Source organism: Bactrocera dorsalis, chromosome 1, assembly GCF_023373825.1.
Source record: "Bactrocera dorsalis isolate Fly_Bdor chromosome 1, ASM2337382v1, whole genome shotgun sequence".
In the NCBI taxonomy this organism is placed as follows: Eukaryota; Metazoa; Arthropoda; class Insecta; order Diptera; family Tephritidae; genus Bactrocera; species Bactrocera dorsalis.
The window spans coordinates 19,146,104-19,169,509 of NC_064303.1; the positions used below are offsets into that span (position 1 = coordinate 19,146,104).

The window sequence follows — 23,406 nt, forward strand, 5'->3', positions numbered from 1 at the left end:
AGGTGCGCTTGAGAGCTTACGATTTACCTTGCACCTCAAGGACCTTGTGACTTAACAGTTGCAAGTAATTGGTCAACACTTGCTGAGTTGATCTCAGGCTCAACAGTCCAGTAGTGAACCACATAAAGCCGACGGTTTCAAGTTCCTAAGACTAAGAGCAGTACAGGTGGACTTTGTTGAGAGCGAAGGTTTCACTATACCTCTTACGATTTACCTTTTAGAAAAATAACTTTCTACTTAACGTATGCTAAATTTGTCTGAGGCCCAAGAATCTAGTAGCGAACTATAAGAAGTCAAAGGAGCTCCTACCCGTTCCCATTGCTATCTATCCTAGTAAGCTTATCAGTCTTGTAGTTTCCTGCAATTCCGCTGTGATCAAGCACCCACACGAGTGAAATCATGTTGTAACTCTATGCTAAAGACTTACTAGTCTTAAGCTCACAGCTTCTAGTATGCTATTAGCTTAAATATGTAGCTGATCCTGAGATCATAAGTACTAAAAGAAGTCCTTTGTGCAGCAATACAAATTGAACTCCTATCTTCAATCTGCAAAGTATTTATAAATTGCACATTTTAATTTCCATTCCCACCAGTACGGTGTGATGTCTAAAAGTATACATTCCCAAGTTTTTTTGTCTGAATCTCGCAGCAAAAACGAAATGCTGAGATATTTCCACTTCGTTTTCCTCCATACAGCTTTTGCAGCTGGTATCAGGTTAGATTCCCAAACTTACAGCATGGTCGCCTATAAAGCAATAGCCTGGTAGAACCCTTACAATTAGGGAGAGGCTGGCCTTACTGCGGGTAAATAGCTACTTGGATTTCCTACGATTCATCTTGGATCAAAGTGATCTTGCGACATCGCATGCACTTATGGTAGTCCCGGCTCTGGCAAAATACCCGCGAAGCCCAGCTATCCAGTAGTAGAACAATTGGAGAGCATCGTATCGTTCCTATTCTACGTATATTAATGGCGGGTATATTAATGACCTTTTCCTGCAAGCTTATCAAGTTCACCTGTGGCCTGAAACCCATACTAGTCTTTTGACAAAATGACTGGATTTTATTGATAACGAGCTTAGGCATTCCTTAACCAGTCCTAAACGCATGGTTACTGAGCTTAAGCAAGTATCACTGCTATGCCATCAGAGGTGATAGTGATTGTTCTGAAGAAGGCTGCGCTCCGAAATAGTAAATTTACCGTTAACTTAATGACAACAAGCTCGGCATATTGTAACGGCTATGTTTATTAAGGTAAATTAAGGTTTTATAAAATTGTTTTACGCTTTTCTTTTATAATTTAGAGATTTTTCCAATGCTTAGCTTAGGTTACGAAGTTGATATTCTTGAAGCCATTTATTCCGCTAGAACCGTTGCTCCGTTATGATGCCTAGAACTCCTAAATAGCGTTTGGCACATATTTATTGAGACTTTTAGGTATACTGATCAGGTAGTCCAAACTATAGTTAATGGAGACCTTCCGCCTGAAAACTCCTCTTCAACCTTCCCCGTGAGCTTCGATCCACAAGTGATCTTCACTGCGTCTCTTCCTTCGGGACTTCGCGCCCCCCATTTACAAATTTCTTTCCGGTATGCGGAGAGAACAAACCACCAAGCGAAGTTTCCATAGCGACGCAGTGGTCCAGGTTATCAGACGAAACTGCATAGGTTTTCGAAATGCCCCTATCTGAGAATGACATGTTATGTTATTGTTGGTGGTGTTCGTAAAAAATCACATATTCGAATGAAGATCGCTCATCTATTTTGAGCGCCTTACACCATAAATAATTAGTGGCTTAACAACCGTCTCAAAGGGGCAAAGCATCACTGTTGGACATAGATCCCAACTCCTCCCGATAAGTCCTCTGTATAAGACAACTGTTGCCTTTCTCACTGTGCCCTCAATATTAAGACTAAGCGTTTTGAAAGTCTATGTTGAAAGCTTTTAAATTTATTCCCATTTTTAACGCATATTCTCCAAGTGGTCAATGCACAGTTATGATAGTTGCAAGTTTATATACGAATATACTTATCCTGGGCCTGTTTAATAAGACCTCAGTTCTTGTTTTGTCATATTTTTGCCATTTGGCGAAGCAGACGCCATCTGTTCTGAGCTATTTTTTTCAAACTGTGTATTGAGCTCTATCTTGATCGTTCCAGCGGCTACGGTATTATCGCTGCCTCGGAGTCATCTACACTGGCTCCCGAATTATTTGCTTTTTCGTTCCCGAAAATATTTCTATGACCGCGAATACAAATTATGGACAAGTGGAGTTGACCTGCCAGACCAACGATTTTCTATTCGACTTGCACTCCTGTTCTCTGATAACGCTCATTAGCAACTTGGAACTGTGGGACGGCATTTCAAGCTCCTTACGTTGAGTAGCAAACGAAAACGTTGGTTTTCGAAAAAAGCAAAAAACAGCTGGTACGATGAGTAGTGGAAGGTACTTCTGACACTTCTGAATGGCAGTGAAAGCATAAGGGCAGGGAATGCTGAACCCGATTCTACAATTTTTGATGAGGTTTCATTGCCTGACTCTGAAGAAGTGTCCGACTATGGTCTCATCGTGGCCGTATACATTTGGATCTAAATTGAGTAGTGATTCAAAGCTCTGAAAGCTCTAAGAAATGCATAAGTTCTTGACAATTTCCAAGAAATTCTGGCAATATGCATATAAAATTTCTCTAAGTCCTTTAAAATTTAATGTCAAAATTAAATTAGACAAACACCTGTGCCCAGCCACTCAAGAAAACTTCTTACTTTAAAGCTTAATCGATTCAACGCTAGCGGCATTCGGCTACCGTACAAGACCAATGCGTATTTAGGAACCCACAAATGAAATGGGTGCAGAAAATTTAAATCACGTATCAGCAATGGCACAGCCAACTAGCGAAATCCCTCGCCCTTCCCCATAGGTTCAGCTATGCTTAGGAGCTTAACAAGGATATTTTTACAACCCATTGCACCTACTGCGTCGTCACACCGGGCAAACTCAAATAGCAGCTAATAAAAACTTCAAAAATCATTGCTAAACGAAATGATGAGAGAGACCACCGACGAAAAAATGAACTAAGAAATGAACCATTAAAGAAGAAATAAAAGAAAATGGCAAAAAGTGAATGTAAAACCTTTGGATAAAAACGACAAGCAAAAACCATTTGGCCCAAAGTCATAAACACATTTTTGCTGTTAAACCATAGAACAACAGCAACAATCATATAGCACACACACATTGAAAATAACAAAAACAATTACGAAAACCAGCAAACTGCAAGTGGCTTGTACGCCATGACATTATGTCATTGACATACCGACACCCAGTTATGCGCTGACCACCACAACAACAGCCACTGGCCAACCAAGCTAGTAACCAACGCACCAGTTCTACAAACTGTGTGAGTCGGCAGAGTGTGTGGTGTGTGTGGAGGGTGAAAGCAAAACATTTTTAGAAAAATGTCGAAGTAAAAAAGGTCAAGTGTCTGCGGCTAAATTGGCCATTGCGGTGTGGATTGACTGATATGTGGATTATGCAAGTTAAGCTGCTTGCGGGATTTCACAGTTCGTACTCGTAAAATTTGTTTTTTTTCACTTCTCTTTTCGTGTTAATTTCATATATATAGTTGGTGTGCGCTGGGTCCCTTCTGTTTTAGTAGCAATTTCATTGCATTAGTTTTTTCTGCTTGAAATAGCACGGATTTGTTTTGTCGAAATGCCAAATGGAGTGTCAATTGAATTGTATTTGGCATTTGGCATTTAGCATTCGGTGTTGAGTGGGCTAACCGCCGAATGTTCAAAAAAAAGTCCGTCAAATCCAGTTGATTGTAATACATAGTTTGCAGGAAATGCGGACGACAAGAAAAAGCGCAAAGAGAGAGAGAGAGAAAGAATAAAAGGAGCCGTAATAAAAGTAAAATTAATGTTTGTAAAGGGTGAGTCGTTTTGAAGTTCCCTAATTTTTTTAAGAAAAAAATACAGAAATTTCAAATTGAATGGGGAATACTTCTTATCATTCTAAAGCACATCCTTTGCATTCATTTTTTGAAGATTATCTCTTTCAAATCTTGGCCGCGACTACGACTCAAATAGTCCCTCTGTTGAGTTAAATTTTCGATCAATCGTTCGAGCATTTCGACTGGTAACTGGCGAGTGACACGCGTGATTTTTTGCTCCAAGGTCTGAAACGAAGCGGGATTGATCGCCAAAATTTTAGACTTTACATATTTCCACAAGAAAAAGCCTAACGGTGTGATATCACACGATCTAAAACGTGAAATTATCTGCTTATCGAAGTGTTCTCTCAATAAATCCATTAATCCGTGAGATATGTTACCGTCTTATTGAAACCTATTGAAAAAAGGATCTTTATAGATTTGGATTACCCGTTTGATAAATATTAAAATTAGTAGGATATTAGATAGGATAATAGAGATTCTGTGAACAGTATTGTTTTATTTGAGAGGGTGCAGGTTTATTCGCAACACAACAGAGGCCAGACCAGAGGAACAAAGAGAAAGTGTATGTACATATGGATCCAGCATCCTTCCCGAAACACTTGTCACTGGGGTTGAATGATATATTTCCAACATTTCTGCAACAAGGAGGACAAGTTTTACTGCACCACCTAGTTGGGTTGATGAAAGATAGATGGTATCGGTTGCAGCTGTACGTAAGGAGTTTGAAATGCCGTCCCACAGTTCCCTTATACCGAGTTGTGGACGAGTGCGCTCGAGAGCAAGAGTTTAAGTCGAGTAGAAAATTGTTCTGCTGTCATTTGTGATTGCAGCTTCTCGACGTCGAAACTTCCTTGTGTTTTTTGATGTGCGCTTTTTGCAGCACAGAGGCGGGTGCGAATCTTGGCTGCAACAAGATTGTTGTCGATGTTAGGACCTCGGAGCGTACGCACGTCTAGAATACTGGAGACGTGTCCTTCGTCTATCACAACATTATCGACCTGGTTGGTGGTTTTTTCATCCAGAGACAGCCAGGTGGCTTGATGAATTTTCATAAGCTGGAATCTAGTACTACAGATAACCATATTTCGGGCCCCGGCGAAGTCGATCAGCCTCAACCCATTTGGGGATGTTTTCTCGTGGAGGCTGAATTTACCGACCGTATTTCCAAAGATACCTTTTTTGCCCACCCTGGCGTTAAAGTCGCCAAGCACAATTTTGATATCGTGGTGGAGGCATCTCTCATAAGTGCGCTCCAAGCACTCATAAAAAGCATCTTTGGTCACATCGTCCTTCTCTTCCGTCGGGTCGTGGGCGCAAATCAGCGATATGTTGAAGAACTGCGCTTTGATGCAGATTGTGACTAGACGTTCATACACCGGAGTGAATGACAATATTCGGCGATGGAGTCTTTCTCCTACCACAAATTCCGCACCAAATTTGCGTTGCTTTATATGGCCACTGTAGTAAATGCCACATCAACCATTTGAGCAGCGGCACCTTCGCAATTAAGAGACTGGGCATTCCAGGTGGATGCCCTAAAATCGTTGACCTTATTTCGTTTGCCATGGTCGTCATCAAAAGGGGGGTCTCTCCTCCGAGGCTGTTTTGTCTTTTTCATTGGTACTGTTTTTTACGTGGTGGGTCCCAAATCCAGCATACAACCCTGCGGAGGGGATGTTTCGCCTTCTCACTTTAGGTCGCTTTCAAGCGGGTGTTCTTAGGCTACCCAGAGGATACTTGGTCAAAGACTGGAAGTCGTGAGGTGCTTGAGCCATATGTAAAAAAATCGTTTCTGGCCACTTCTAAGTGAATGGCGATCAGAAAACTTTCATCACTTGCGTGAAGTTCTATATATGACTCCATCCACCACTGAATGACATCTTAACAGCCTGTTTTACCTGCGTGGGAATGATGTCGTATGGTCCCGGGAAATTGAACGGTTCAACCGAATTGATGTCAAGTGTCGTTCATACAGAAGGTCGACAAAAGCCGTACAGTCGTCAAGCAGCACTCCGAGAGATATCCCCGCAGAAGACGTATTGTTGACCCATTCTTAGAGGGCGGACATTCTCCGACTAAAGGAATGATCATGAAAGACTCCCTAGCTTGAGATCAGCGGGGCAATCCCGTATGAGGCCAGGGTGAGGTCAAGAACTCCTCCCTGCCTACAGTCACGAAAGTAGGACAGTTTCCTCTGTTACAGATGAAAAGATTTTCGCTAAAAATGAAATCAAAGAGCGACTCACTTCTATTATTGCGACCGAGCTACCCTAGATTGAATCTGGCGAGTTGGCGTCGGAACCAATGATATGGTTCTTCGGTTTTCTCCAGTCTTATTACCCGCCAGTCTTGCGGGGATAGGGAGAGGTTACAATACCTGAGGATTTCCTCAATATCACTCGTAGAGAAAGATTCGGCTGGCAACCAGACGCGAGCCCTACGTTCGAAGTGGAAGATCCACTTTGTCAACCGCCTCCAATTTAGCTCTCGTCCATATTCCCCCCACCTGAAAGATTGTCTCGTTATATAGTAGAGCAGATCTTTCATTGGCACATCTAATTAGCTTATGAAGCCCATGGTGCCATCCGGCACTCTCACAAAGGAGTTTTCTCCCTCATGCGACCTTTGCCGCTTAGCCGCTAACTTTGTTCGCGTCTGGTCCTTCCTTTTAATTTCGCTCTTGCTCAGCACCTTCTTGGCCCACTTGAGTGTTTTAGCATGCTGCTCTGCACGCATATTACCATAGCGTTCCACAATTTTGGACGCCAAGCGACGGTCTGACTTCAGCTTTCTCGCGAGAGCTGCTCTACTTCTGTCCACAGTAGAGTCTTTAGTAATTCCATTAGAGGTCCCTGCGCTAGTGCTGACGATTCCGCGCGTATGAAAACTTCAACTGCCGCCGGGATTGCACCGGCTTCCTCCATTCTAATGCCTGATGAGAAGACTCCTACTGGGACCTTGGTCTTGTTGCTGCGGTTTACCAGACGTACTCTGAGGCCTTCCAGGGTTTGAACAGGCGATTAACCCGTCATACGTTTCTGAATGCCGTCGCCACCAGCCCTGCTATAAAATCCTAAATACGGCTCAGTGAATAAAGGCCTAACGAACTAACGCCTAATTTTTATACTCTCGCAACAAAGTTGCTAAAGAGAGTATTATAGTTTTGTTCACATAACGGTTGTTTGTAAGTCCTAAAACTAAAAGAGTTAGATATAGGGTTATATATACCAAAGTGATCAGGGTGACGAGTAGAGTTGAAATCCGGATGTCTGTCTGTCCGTCCGTCCGTCCGTGCAAGCTGTAACTTGAGTAAAAATTGAGCTATCATGATGAAACTTGGTACATGTCTTGGCTCCATAAGAAGGTTAAGTTCGAAGATGGGCAAAATCGGCCCACTGCCACGCCCACAAAATGGCGGAAACCGAAAACCTATAAAGTGTCATAACTAAGCCATAAATAAAGATATTAAAGTGAAATTTGGCACAAAGGATCGCATTAGGGAGGGGCATATTTGGTCGTAATTTTTTTGGAAAAGTGGGCGTGGCCCCGCCCCCTACTAAGTTTTTTGTACATATCTCGGAAACTACTATAGCTATGTCAACGAAACTCTACAGAATCGTTTCCTTCAGGCATTTCCATATACAGTTCAAAAATGGAAGAAATCGGATAATAACCACGCCCACCTCCCATACAAAGGTTATGTTGAAAATCACTAAAAGTGCGTTAACCGACTAACAAAAAACGTCAGAAGCACAAAATTTTACGGAAGAAATGGCAGAAGGAAGCTGCACCCAGCCTATTTTTAAAAATTGAAAATGGGCGTGGCGTCGCCCACTTATGGACCAAAAACCATATCTCAGGGACTACTCCACCGATTTCAATGAAATTCAGTATATAATATTTTCTTAACACCCTGATGACATGTACGAAATATGGGCGAAATCGGTTCACAACCACGACTTCTTCCAATATAACGCTATTTTAAATTCCATCTGATGCCTTCTCTGTATAATATATACATTAGGAACCAATGATGATAGCGGAATAAAACTTTTCACAAATACGGTATTTGAGCTGAGGTATCCCTTGTGGAAAAATTGTCGTGATCGGAATATAACTTTTCAAGGTCCCTGATATCGTACACGAAGAACTCAGTGCCTAACCTAACCTAACCTAATTTTCCACCGAAAATATCGGTAAATCTCTCAGAATTTAATTCTAATTAATTTTACAGCAAAATAAAAAATTATGTAAATGACGGATAATGAAATCTCGATTTTCACTTTATCATGCGAGAGTATAAAATGTTCGGTGACACCCGAACTTAGCCCTTCCTTACTTGTTAAAAATGAAATAATGCCTAAACAAGAACGCCTAACAAGAAAGTGAAAGAACGCCTAACTTTAAAAATGAAGGAAAATCTAAATTGTTAGGGTTTCTTTCATTATGTAATAACCCCTAATGAAAGAAGACCTAACAATTCGAATTAAAATGCTTAGAACTTTAAGAAAATATACTTTGAAAAGAAAAAAATGTATTTTTAAATTATATTGAACTATAAGTTATGTAAATACAGTTAAATTTTCAACAACTATAGCTCTACATAGAGGACATTTCAAAAAATTTTCAGCTGCGCTAACCTTTAGCTCATTATGACAGTTCGAGCAAATTTTTAAATGCCGACATGGCAAATATAATATATTTGGCTTTGAAACCAAACACACTATGCACATCATGCAATTCACTCTTATTTTGTTTTGTTTTTCTTTACATGTCATGACAAATACCAGTGTTGCCACATATTGTCTTTTAAAAAAACTATTAAATATTTTTCTGTTTAACATATGTAAAGAAAATGGTACAAATGGTTTTTGTATATTATGTTAATTGATAAATAAAGATAACTAATATTCCTTAGTGTCGAACTACTTTCTGCACTGGCGGCCTTCGGTCGCGCTTCAAAAAAAATAACCCTCATCGATCGAACAGCGGGGTATTCATAGTTCCTTTGTATCGAACTACTTACATGAAAAATCGCCTAACATTAATGAAAGAAAGCCTAACAATCAAAAATGAATAAATACCTAATTAGGCGTTTCTTCATTTTTGATTGTTAGGCTTTCTTTCATTATGAAGAATCACCTAACAATTTTAATGAAGAAATTCCTAAAATGTTAGGCATTCTTTCATTATGAACAACCGCCTAATTCCTATATGCAATTTTTAGGCATTATTTCTGTTTTTTTTTAGGCGTTAGTTCGTTAGGCCTTTATTCACTGAGCCCCTAAATACTACAAGTCAAATTTCGTCCAGGAGTTGAAAGACCATGAAGGCTGCAGGTCTTTTAACATTACCTGATCCACATATTCGGCACCTAGGGGTTAAATAACAGTTTTGGTTCGACTTGGACAATTTTTGATAAGAAGGTGGCATTTTCTAAAGCCATTATTCCATCATAGCTATATCCTGTTACTTTAATTTTTTTTTGTGTGTACTGGAAAGTAAGGGAATCAAATGGAATTTAAAATTGTTCTATGTGTGTAGTAGGCGTTGTTGTAGCCCGATTTCGCCCAATTTTTATAGTGCATAAGAATCTCAGAATAATACAAGTATATCTTTAATTTGGTTGAAATCGATCAGTTGGGTCTTAAGATATGTGGTTTCACCTAAAAGTGGGCGGTGCCATCCCCATCCACAAATTTTTACTTCCATAAAGCTTTCTATGTACATTCAAGAAAATAAAGATCGGGACCACGTCCACTTTTTCAAAAATTTTAGTCCACCGGTACCTCATACTACTGTAATCCCCTGCGCCAATTAGAGTTCTATATCTTAATTTACTGCTTAGTTTTGGTACGGTTTCCTTCAAATGCGAAATCCCATAAGATCGAAATACGAGTTTGTAGTTCCATTTGGTCAGCACCTGACAGCACTATTCTTCATTGCTCCTTTCAAGACTTTTCATAAAATATCCCATTCCATTCGAACTTACGCTTTCTTTCTAATTAAAGTATTTAAGTAAATTATTTTGTGTATATAAAGAGACATCATTGTGTATTTTTTAATTAATTATACAAGAAAATTCATTAAATAGTTACTTGAAATATAATAAAATGGAATTGAAGAGTTTGTTCGATCGCCACTGCTTTGTAAGAAGGTTGGCCAAGATTATCTCCATCTTTCTCTTAGTAGCAACATTTTGAATAACTCTTTTAGTCACAAAAGAATCGGAAGATTTCACTAAGTAACTGCAATTAATTGTAATATATTTGTATTTTTCATATATATGAATATATATTTGTGAAAACTCTTACCATTTTGCAACCAATTGCTTTACCACAAACCAACTGTGACAAATTTAAACCATTTCGTCACCCAAACGATTCGTCACAACTTGTCCCATAACATACATTCTGCCGTTAATTTTTAGCATATCGGAACTCCTCTCTACACCCACTTTATGTGGCATGGCGTAGCGTAATTTGTCCCAAAATCTGACGTCTTGCCAATCCAGATATGTATTCATGTCCAAATATGCCTTTAGTTCTCTGTCTAATAACTCGCTTTTCGAGATTTCTCCATATTTAATCATTATTATGCGCGCACGACCCTCGTTCAACGAGCACTGATGCGCTGTGCGAAACTCCATGCGCGCCCAATCCGACTCGATGAAGTGCTGCGAAAGCACAATGATCGTCCGACGCGACTGTTCCACCGATTCAATGATTTGTTCAGGTATATAAGCGCCAGCTAGCCAATTGCGTTCGTGCGTGCATACACGAAATGGTGGTTCGCACTGCTCGAGTCGTGGCAGCAATGTATGGTTGACGAAGTCTGCATCCTGGTGAGCATACGAAATAAACGCATCGAATGTTTTATGCTTATCCAGCTCACATTCGCGAATGCAAAATCTCAATATGTTGTGATTATATAACCAGACTTTCACTTCTAATTTATATTTATAGAAGAGTACGATAATGCAAAGTAAAATAATAATTGTTAACCCCACGCTAATCAAAGTTAAAATCAAGTACTGATTATGTTCAACCGTAACAGGAGTTGGACACAATTCTCTCATATTTGCAATTAGGAGTGTATCGTTCGGCAGATTAACACAGAGTAACTGGTCGGCATCGGGTATGCGTGTCCGATGTGTTCGTATGGTGTACAGCAATTGCAGCGTGGAACAGTCGCAAAACCAAGGATTTTCACTTAGATAGAGAAATTGTAGTTTTGTGCTCTCATTGAGATATGTACGTAAAAATTCATCATTTAAAGATATTAAGCGATTATTTCGTAGATCCAAACCCGTCAAATTGGTTGGCAGTTGACTGATATATATGCTTGTGATTTTATTGGACGACGCGTTGAGTTGCGAAACGTTACCATACCCGAAGGTGGTGTTTAGCGGCAATGCAATGAAATTGTTATTGCTAATGTCGAGTACCGAACTCTTGAGGCCAACTTGCTCGGGGCGAGGGAGCTGTTCGATGTGTTGCGCACCCTTGCAATTGATGTGCAGGAATTCAAATTGTGTGTAACAATTGCATTCGCTGGGGCACATTACTGGTTCCCAAGCACACAGTTCATTACGTTCCAGTTGCGCGAGATCTTTTACTAGTTTGGTTGACGTCTGAACGCACTGTGAACCATTGAACAGCGAACGATAGTTTTCACTGTAAATCCAAGCAAATTTACAATCGCACACGATCGGATTACCAGTCATTTTGATTTCGGGTGCGCAATCGGCACTCGAACCGTTGGAATTTTGTAAAGCAAAAATGTTTTCAATCAGATTGTGCTCTAGGTTTATTTCAAAAGGGCATGGAATTTTCACTGCCTCAAGCCAATCCAAAGTAAATTCGCGCAAACGATTGCCACTAAAATTGATTACTGTTGAGCCAATCTTGCCACCTTCGTAATTTTCTGGTTGCAACTTGGTAATATATTTAAGGGCGTTGGCTAAAGCCAAACTCATGTGCCTGTGGCTGTATCGAAATTTTGTCAGTAACCTTGGTGTTCTATTGACGGAAGTATCGATGCTCCAAATAGATTGCAGTTGATTCTGGCTTACGTCTAGCCTATGTAGATAATACAACGGTTTCAGATTTTCCATAATATTTGTGGTGTCGTGCAGTTGATTGCCACCAAGTTTCAACTGCCATAGCCAAGGAGTGTGATCGAAAACGTGTGACGGTAAATGTGTCAATGAATTGTGACTCAGATCCAGAATGAGAAGTTGACGCTGATATGCAAACAGACTTTCGGGCAATTCACGGATTTCATTACGGCTCAAATTCAGACAATTCAATTTTGTTAGCGCTGCAAAGATGTTGGCGTCCAACATTCTCATATTATTTCCGGCTAAGTCAAGCTGTCTGAGCGCAGTGAAGTTTTTAAAGAATGTTTGCGTCAAGTTTTGCAACGATAAGTACTGGTTTGTTAGGCCTTGTACGCTAAGCGTAAACGTTTCCAGAAGATTCTGCTTATAAAGTATGTCAGTTGGTATGCTTATAATATCTTCTTCCTGGATTTCATTACGATTTGATTTAATAATCAATTGAAGGTGACGAACATACTTGGTTTGAGCAAAATATTCCGTTAGTTCTGCAGCGAGGTCAGTGTTATGGACTATTGTTATTTTATTCAACTCCTGCATGTCTATTAGAATTTCCCGCACATTGTCATTCATATAGATTTCGTGTGTAAAATTCTTGCAATTCATCACTTTGAAATAACGGGTTTTAAGTAAAATTGACTGAAATTTGTGCTGAAGTAGAAAATTGATATTACTTTCAGTGTATATGGAGCACAGTGCAAACAGTCTCCGCAAGTTTGAATTAAAACTGATGTTAATATCATTGAGTCCGTCTAAAATTGCACAACGAAAACTGCCATTATCATAGCATCTACAAGTAGTCTTCTCGTCGCTATAGCAATCGGGGGACCAAGTGAAGACTGGTTCAACAGTAGTTTTGATTAACTCTATTTCCGTAGTGTGCGCAAACAGAAATTTGTTGTTTATGATCAGTTGACTTAGTATATAGGTGAGTATTGCACACAAATTTCGTACTTTTAGTTTGTTCATATTTATTAATTTGCTGTTATTGTTTTTATATTTCCTCCACAATAAATCGAGCTTGCAGACCAAGTTACTTACACTTACTGAAATACTAAAATATAATATCGAATAGATACGCTTTAGGAAACTTAAATCGTATTTTGATTCCTTATCAAGCAACATAGTATTTGTGAAAACCGCAAACTCTCTAAGCACTCGCTCTTGTGCGATAATTTGTTTGTTGTTTTAGTAATATAAGAAAAAAAACTTTTTCCAAAAGAATTTACTCTTTCGTAAGCTGACTAAATCTTTAGCCAGGCCACTAAAGTAGTGTATAACAATAAATTTGGACATTTGTGGTTAAAAACTTTTTAAAAAGTTGCCGTGAACGCGCTAAAGCTACATTAACCGGCGTTGAAATCGCTAATAATTAATGATTTTGATATAATACAAATATTCGAGATATAAAGCAAGAATGTTATAAGTTAACTAGCAAACGTTGTTTCGCAGTAAAAGTTATTTTTAGCAAATTTTAATTTTTAAAATCAAAATTTCAGGAGATCAGCCATATGCGCTTTTGCAATTTGTTCTCTATTTTTATTCGTCTGAATACTCTCGCAATATTTTGCTACAGAGTTCACCTAACGGTAGAACGTTTCACCTAAAACTAAGCGAGATATACATATTTAGGGTTATACAGAAATGATCAGGATGGCGAGAGAAGTTGAAATCCGGCTGGCTGGCTGTGTGTTCGTCCATCCATCTGCGCAAGCTGTAACTTTAGTAAAATTTTCGGTGAAAGTTGGTATGCGGTTTCTAAGTACAAAAAAATTACGGGTTGGAAGATAGAGGTAACTAGACCACTGCCACGCCCACAAATCGCCATTAACCCATTAACTCCCAAGGGTAAAAATAAATGTATATTTTATGGTTTTATTGTTTATTACGTTTAAAAATGCATGAAAAAAGAGAAAATCATTTAAAAAAAATATTGATTAATTATTTTTCATTCCGTGAAATGTTGTGCCTACGCAACGTTGGGATTGCTGAACTTATATTATACAAGAAAGTCATAAAAATGCATTTAAAATATTTCACTTACGCTAATATTTACTATAGCGATTAGAGTGAGTGAAATATTTTAAAACAATCAGCATGAAGATGTATTTGACATTTTTTACACATATAAATTGTTGTACTTCTACACTGTCTACGTCTTATTCGACGTTTATTTTCGTGCTCCTCTATGACATGACCAATATTATCGAAACGAATATTGGAAGATAATGCGTTTTTGGATGGTCTTCCTAAATTTCTATTTGAATTACCGAAAAAGCGAGAATTATCTGCAAGTTGGACTCCTTCTGTTTTCATCAAACTAACAGCAACGTAAGATTTCAATTCTAATTGAGTCATAGAGCGCTCATTTGCCAGATTGTAAATCTTCCACGAGTTTACTAAAACACTATCTATCAAATTGATGAACAGTGGCCACCACCACTTTTTCCCTCTTACTCGAATCCTATAATTGGCAATTCCATTATCATGCAGATCGACGCCTCCTATATATTTATTATAATCTGCTATAACCTGGTGCTGTGGTACATTCACCATTTTTTTGTTTTCTATCGTAACGTTTTGCTGTAACCAATGGTTCGCTTTTTGCGTTGTTAATAGCCACATTCACCACAGAATTGTCATTCCATCGAGCTAATAGTACTTCATGTTTTTGGTCAAAGCTGAAATCAAATGACCCTCTCTCTTTTTTCTGAAGAGTTTTCGTATTTATCATGGTTTTATTCATTGTTCTATTTTCTCGAATAGCACCAGCTGAAAAATAGCCTTTCTCTTTCAGAATGCAAAATAATTTGTTCGAAGAAAAGAAATTATGAAAAATAATGCGATGTTTGCGAGGATCGAGGTCCAGAACAGTTTTTTCTCTTAGACTTAAATAATTTCTATTGTCATTACTATCCTTTCCGCCATATGGAATAAACCGATACAGATACCCATTTGAACCACACAAGCACCATATCTTGAATCCAAATCTTACAGGCTTTCCTTTGATAAACATCTTGCAACTATGACGTCCAAAATACGGCACCATTTCTTCGTCCATTGACAAGTTGTGTGAAAATATTCCAAACTGCATATTTTTTTGGTTCATTACATCGAAAATAGGACGCAATTTAGCGAATTTATCATTTTTATCCAGATCCGCATTATAGAGTCAAATTTGTTCCGGCTCATACAATTTCTTACAATTGAAACATTTTTGTCTTCTTCTTTTGAACAGTACAATTTCGTTGCTGGTAATGAATGACAATAATAATATACCAAAAAATCTTTTGAGTTCTGCTACCGTGAGGATAAATAAATGACGGTTATGGTCACGAGCATATTTTTCCGAGAAACATACAATCTGTTCCCAAACTTCATCACTAAAAGATAGTGAAAATACTTCAAAAGGTGTTTTTCCACCTGTACGTTCTTTAATATTTTGTGTCATTGCTGTTTCATCATTTGTAGGACAATTCATATATGTTATTTTTTTCAGTCTGGAACACATTTTGGTGACTTCTTTGACAGTTTTGGCTTCTTCGATGTTGAAGGACCGAGCTCTGCGGGTAAATCGGTGTGTATTTCATACAGAGCCGTAACTAGGGCGTGGCGAAGGTGGCACCCGCCACGGGCGCAACAGTCGCAGAGGCGCAACGTAGGTTGAGCCTACATACGCCTAACGAAATATCGGTTGCTGAGCGTCCGAAAGAGCTACTGTCTGAAACTGGCGCGTCACCCACGTCGGGCGAAGCAAGAGACATAGGGCGCGAACGGACCGAAAAAACTTCAGCGCCAGAGCCAGTGCAGTGGGCAGCAATGCGGCAGTACCACACGTGCCAGTGCGAATGTAATCGTCGCGAGGCGCGCACAAAGCAAGGGCACGCGTGGACGTGCTATTCCAGAAATCGGGGGCGCCACGCTATTAGTGCGAGTCTGTCAGTCCTGTTTCTGTGCCCACTGCCGGCCGTGCCGTGTGTTGTGCTATAGGCCAGTCAGCCACAATCTGTGTTCATCTGTGATCCAGGTGACAAAACGCATGCTTTTTTCAACAACATATGATGCAATGATGTAAAATTGTGCAAATTGTAGATTTTGTTTTCCATAGACAATGAGGACTATCGGAAGGTGCTTTCCGATTTTCGGTATAACTTCCGGTTTAGCCGGAAATACTATCAATTTTTGTCTTTCAAACGACACATACATGTTTTTTCTTCAGTTTTGGAATAAACATTCATTCCCCTCTAGAATAATATACAATGTGCATAAATTCCAAGAAAACAGTATTTGAAAATTGTATCCTAATCTAGCAATATCAACTACACATCAAGGTTCCTATTTATAATATCCATGGAAACTTGCCATTAGTCGTTTTACGTTATTGTATAGGATAATTAGTTCCTATTCCAAAATCAAGGAACAAATATGTTGGTGCCATTTGAAAAACAAAAATTGGTAGTATTTCCGGTCAAAGCGCAACTCACTCAGGTTGAGCACAGATGACTAGTGACGGAGAGATTGCAAAATGTAAATGCAATTCTTTAGAAACACTGGGTTGATTCCTAATATACGGTATGTTCTTCCGGCTCGGCTCGGAGCCGCTCGACTCATAGCCGAGCGAACGTGAGTGGAAAGTGCGCGGCGCGCGATTGATCTCCGTTCCCCACACTTGCGTATTCCACAAGCCGCATGGTGTAATGGCAAAGCGCTTGGTTTACTCGAACTATGACAAATGGTGAGAAAGTACACAGGAACTGGTTGATCTACTGTGAACAGCTTGACTCTCTGTTTTGTTTTCCGTGTATCCTCTTCAACGATGACAGGAGCAGCATTTGGTTGAACGGCTTCAACGACTGGCAACATCTCAATCCCTATTTACCGAGACACGAAAACTCGACGTCTTATAGATCCAATTATATAAAAATGAAAACATTTGAGAAGAAGTTGAAATGTGGCGGTTTCATCGATGACCATCTTCTCAAAGAATTTGATAAGGAAAGAGCAAAGTGGCGACATATTTTAAAAGTGATACTCGATGCAATTTTCCACTGCGTCAAAAACAACGACGCCCTTAGAGGTAGTAGTGAAGTAATTGGGCGACCAGACTGTGGAAAGTTTTTGATCACTATTGAATTGATTAGCCACTATGATGCCACAATAAAAAAACATATCGAGACACACAATAAAGGCACAATCTCATATTTTTCACCGGCGATTCAAAACGAATTGATCAATTTGGCTGCCCAGCAAGTGCAATCACATATAATTAGCGACATAAAAGCAGCTAAATATTTCTCAATCCTCTTCGATTGTACGACCGACATTTCTCACAAAGATCAGATGGTTCAAATAATTCGGTACGTTAAAATCGAAAACAAGAAATGTACAATTGAAGAAAGCTTCATCACGTTTATTAACACCGAAGAAAAAACCGGTGAAGATCTTTCGGGAGAAATTCTTGATAAATTAAGAAAAGATGGGCTAGACATTGAAAATGTACGAGGATAGTCTTATGACAACGGAGCTAATATGGCAGGCAAATATAACGGTGTGCAGTCGAGAATATTAGCTTTGAACGTGAATGCTCGGTTTATTCCATGTACTACTCATAGCCTAAATTTGATTGGGGTCAATGCTGCCAACGTGATTTTTTTGGTATCATCCAACAAACGTACAATTTTTTTGTTGGATCGGCAACTCGTTGGAAATTTTTGCAAGCAGAACTAAAAATAACGTTGAAAGGAACCTGTGACACGCAGTGGTCGTCAAAAGCTAATGCCGTGCACGCCCTGAATTCTCAACTGCCTACTGTTGTGGAAATACTAAAAAAAATGACAGAAGGTGATCATCAGACAGGCGATACAATAGTACAAGCCAAGTCTCTTCTCAAGTCGATACAAACCTTCGAATTCATAGTACTACTGAAGTTTTGGGATTCGCTTCTATCGCAAATCAATCGTGTCAACCTCGCACTGCAAGACAAAAAACTCGATATTGCTCGTGCCGCAAAAATGATAAAAGGATTGCTGTCACAATTAACCATATACCGAGAGACTTTCTTCACAACAATTTTGCAATCATCAATTGTGACAGCTGAACAATTGCAAGCAACACCAGATTTCCAAGATACTCGAAAACGACCAAAGAAAATGATGCCGGGAGAAAAAGCGAAAGATGAATCTCCATCTATAAGTGGCCAAACTCATTTCAAAGCAGGATTGATCCAAGTTCTTGATCTTATGATTGCCCAAATGAATACTTGAAGAAATTAGTGTGAAGTGATATTTCATTGAACTGTGCGAACATGTTTTCCAAAATAAATGTTTATGTAAATTAATTAATGATTTTGCATTTTAGCATTTATATATGTATGCATTTTCAAAGTGTTTAATTTAATGTTTTGTATAATTTATTAAATACCCAAGCTAATCTTTTTCAGCAGTGGCATCATTGGCAAATGTTATAAAAAATGCGAGTTTTGACAGCTCTCTCTCTCGAACCAAAGAGTCTCGTATCAAATTATCTATGCTATTAGCTCAACGTTCTAGAACCAACATAATAATAAAACAAAACAGAACAGAGCTACTCCTTGAATAGCGAGAACCCATTATTGACAATACATTTCTAACACGAATGGCATGCTGAGTAACAATAACAACTGACTATTGTTACTCCCAACGTTGCGTATACGCAATGTTTCCTAGAAATATAAGATAAACACGTGTAGGTAGTTTTGTCCACTAAAAGGGTTTACATACATATATCACAAATAAGATACTGTTAAAGCTTTGTACAATGTAATAAGTAAAGCTTTATTTAAATTAATATTTTATATGAATGGATGAATATATCGATCCCGAGATGACTCAATTAGCAGTCTTTGAATAATAAAAATAAAATGCATTTGTCTTTAAAAAACCATAAAAAAAAATTTTTTGTCTATAAAACTAAAGTTTGACACAGAGGATCGCAGTAACAATTGCCCCCTGTGGGCAAAAAATTTTGAAAAAGTGGACCTGACACCGTCCTTTAATAAGTTTAATATACATATCTCCTAAACCATAAAGCTACAATAACCCAATTCGAATATTATAAGAACTCCTATCGACTGTGTGAAAATGGATGAAATCGGATGATAAACACCGCTCCCATATAACGTTATTGTTAAAAACTACAAAAATTGCGATAAATCAATAACTAAATACGCCAGAGACATAACATTTTACCCACCTTTTGGTGAAATCACATACTTATGTCGGAACTCAAACGGCCGATATCAACTACATTTAGTACGTGGTATTCTTCTCATATTTCTATATCACAGTGCGAAATCGGACTACAGCCACGCCTACATCCCATATAACACTATTTAATTCTTTCACACAAATCAAGAAGTAACTAATATAATGGAATAAAGTTTTGCCACAATGATTTGTTAAAAGTATCACACCCTATGACTACAAGTTGTCCAAATCCAACCAAAACTGTTCAAGCGCCTAAGTACCGAATATGTAAACCCCAGTATCTATAGACGTGTGAGATATACAATTAAAATTCAGACATAATCCTTTTCTGGCAATAGTTTGTCTGTATGTCAAAAATTGGTTGAATGGCGCCAATACTTCTCTTAGCCCCCATATCTTATATATAAAAATGAATCGCAAAATATGCTGGTAAGCGCATAACTCAACAACGCCTGGACCAATTTTGCCAATTCTTTTTTTAAAATGTTGTTTGAGGTTCAATGATGATTTTTGCGGCAATTAGTTCGAATAATTGCCGGAAAACCCCTAAAGACAGCCATTTTCTTAAGGTTTGAGAACGATTGAACCAATCTTGATGAAATTTTCAGACGTTGTTCGTTGTGGATCTCGGAAGGTTTAGAAATAAAAAAACCTTATGCTTTTCATGAGGAAAAGTCGAAAAATTGGACACTTCGAAAAAGAAACTTATTTCCATAATTTTTTTTTTCAATTTTTTTTTGTTTTGTTTTTCAATTTGATTTGTAACTTATTTAAATCGTTCAATCTCGGACTCCTACTTGTTTATTCCGTCTATTCAAAAGAAAAATTATTGGAGTTGCAAACTTTATGTGTGTTTCACACAAAGTGATCAATTACAGATTGAAATTTGTTACGAAGCCACGAAGAGGTCACGCTAATATCGGTCGGTGGTCGTTTTGCCATAAACGTATGGCAGCCCCAGACACATGAACCAGTACTTCCAGGATGCGATAACATACGTTTAGAATTATGGATCGCTGTCAATCAGCAAGCGATTATCACGTTGTTACAGCACGACTTTTCAAACAACAGCTACGATGTTTGATGGACTTTATCTTGAAGAAACGTAACCTTAGATGCCAGATGTACGCTGTTGAGTGGCAAAAGGAAAGATTGCCACACGCACACATTGTTCTTTGGATGATGGATGGTGGTTACACCAGATCAAATAGATGAAATCATTTCTGCGTAAATTCCTGATGCAGAGAAAGATCCAGTATTATACGAAGTGATGAAAACCAATATGGTTCATGGACCTTGCGGACACCACAATCCCACTTCGGTTTTTATGTCCGACAATAAATGCACGAAACACTATCGCCGTGGCTTTTCTTTCGGAAACCACTCTATCGGCGTAGCTCACCAGATGACAATGGAAGAACATTTAGCTAAAAACTTCGAGAAGTAAATATCGAAGTCGAGAACTCATGGATCGTACCATATTCGCCAATATTGTCTAATTCACATTCAAAACTCATTGACATCCAAGTGTGTTCTCAACTTATGCATTAGCGCAAATTTACAAAATCCACCCACCCGGGTCAATTATGGGATACGAACAAAAATTACATTGCCGAAGACATTTTACGTCGTATTCGATAAGAATTGGAAATAGACAAATTCCGATTGATACTTCCAGTGGTTCGATATCAATTCCACCTGCCTTTCGTCAATTCACTTCAACGAAATATGAACTCATTGCACTCTTCGACCAACCCTGAATGCACAGTAAATGAGTTCAAGGCTAGTATCGTACAAGGCAATCGATGCCTTTTTTTCTTTCTCTTCGATATTCGGCTTCCATGAAAGCTTCCTATCCAGGATGAGCCCAAGATATTTCACTGTATCCACCGCCTGCAAGTGGATGTCTCCCATTGGCGGCAGTGGCGCCACAGGGATCTTATATCTTCTAGTGAATAAAACCATTTCCGTTTTACTTTGATTGATGGCGATACCACTTCTAACCACCCAGTTTATTACGACGCTGAGATACCCCTGCATTAACTCGTTCCCAGTACTAAGCAACTTTCCTTTGACCATAAGTGTCACATCGTCTGCATAGCCAATCACCCGCCAACCACGGTCCTCGATATTTTTAAGCAGGTCGTTAACGATCAGGTAACATAGAAGAGGAGAGAGAACTCTACCCTGTGTAGTAACCTTACTCATATTTCGTCGCGCGCGAGTTATAATATTTAGTAAATCAAACACGATTTTATTTTTTTGTTAACATATTTATACATATCGTCACCTGAAATGTAAAATAACGTAACAACATTTTCGGAAATTTACAGTGGAATGAATGAAATACGAAATAAAATGGAACATGAGCGAAAAAAAAATTTTAATATTGGTTAAAACTGGTTTATATCTGAGTGCAGAACCCGAAAATGTTGAACATACATATGTAATATTATGTATGTAATTTGAAGTACTGAAGCGTAATCAATAAGACACTCAATTTAGAATTTTTTGATGATACGTTATTTTGCATTTCAGGTGACGATATATAGAATTTACAAAAAATTGGTTGGCACCACCTGATTTCAAGAACGAAATAAGAATAAGAATGTGATAATATGAGGATATGAGAATATGAGTAGTGAATAAGTACAAAAGCAATGTCAAAAAATAATAGGGTGAATAGTACAATATGTAACTTCTCCATCGCTAGAATTGAAGATATACGAGTATAGTATCTTAAATTCTAGTAGGATTTTCAAATTTCAGTTTTCTCTTAATATAAGAGATATGAATATTTTCCAAATTAGAATATTTATATTTCGGTTGTTCTTTATGTCTTAAAGATTTATCATTTTTTATGTACTCGTATTCATTATACCTTTGTTCTTTGTAAGATTCTCTCCTTTCATTTCTTTTATTTATACACTTTTTTTTATTAAAATGTTTTCATATATATTTCTTTTCTTTACAATTTACTAGTTCAATATTTATTGGTTTTTCTTTTGCAACAGAATGATAAGAATTCTTATAATATTATTTTTATTTAATAATTTTTTTCTTTTATACTAAGGGATTTTTGTTCAATCATCAAAACTCGAACTTTTTTGAAATAGTGTTATGCAATCTTTCAAAATCGGCATTGCTTGTGTGGCAGTTAGGCTCCACTAAATGAAGACTTATATTTTCGGTTTTTAAGCAATGTTTAATGTTTTCACTTTTGAATTCACTATCGCAAATTAATTTTTTAAAATGTCCCTTTTGAGATTTATAGGGCTAAGTTTTTCTATTATAGTTTGATTGGTATTGTCTTCAAGAAAATAAGCAACAGCAAATTTTGTATTTGCTTAGACATCCATATGTTTTATTTGTTTTATGTCTTTTGGAGTTTCAGTTCAATGGAATTTGGCTTTAATCCAGATCTGGTACAAGTGGAGCAATTATTAATGTATTTTTGGATTAAAAAATTCAAATTATAAATAAATATAAATTAAATTTTTTATGGTTACCGGTATGACCAGTTTAATTTTTATGGTAATTATTGATTCTCTCATCCGAGGCTGTTTACACTTTTTCATTGGGGGTGTTTTTTTTACGAGGCGGGTCCCAAACCCAGCGCACAACCCTATGCAGGGGATGTTTCGCCAACTACCGTGGGATAAGCCTCCTCAACATCGCGTACAAGGTTCTATCGAGCGTATTGTGTGAAAGATTAAAGCCCACCGTCAACAAACTGATTGGACCTTATCAGTGTAGCTTTAGACCTGGTAAATCAACAACCGACCAGATATTCACCATGCGCCAAATCTTGGAAAAGACCCGTGAAAAGAGGATCGACACTCACCACCTCTTCGTCAATTTCAAAGCTGCTTTCGACAGCACGAAAAGGAGCTGCCTTTATGCCGCGATGCCTGAATTTGGTATCCCCGCAAAACTAATACGGCTGTGTAAACCGACGTTGAACAACACTAAAAGCTCCGTCAGAATCGGGAAGGACCTCTCCGAGCCGTTCGATACCAAACGAGGCTTCAGACAAGGCGACTCCCTATCGTGCGATTTCTTTAATCTGCTGCCGGAGAAAATTAT

General features: G+C 38.3%; 1 protein-coding gene across 1 annotated transcript; it reads right to left on the bottom strand.

The window, feature by feature from the left end:
• Nucleotides 1–10,315: 10,315 nt before the first annotated feature.
• Nucleotides 10,316–11,935, bottom strand: LOC125775856 (protein toll-like). Its single transcript, XM_049446893.1, has one exon. The coding sequence runs from the start codon at nt 11,933–11,935 to the stop codon at nt 10,316–10,318; it is 1,620 nt and encodes a 539-aa protein (XP_049302850.1).
• Between the last annotated feature and the right edge of the window lie 11,471 nt (nt 11,936–23,406).

Bases quoted from the DNA above. Each gene is read 5' to 3' on its own strand.
- LOC125775856 (XM_049446893.1), bottom strand. From the start codon at position 11,935: ATGAGTTTGGCTTTAGCCAACGCCCTTAAATATATTACCAAGTTGCAA.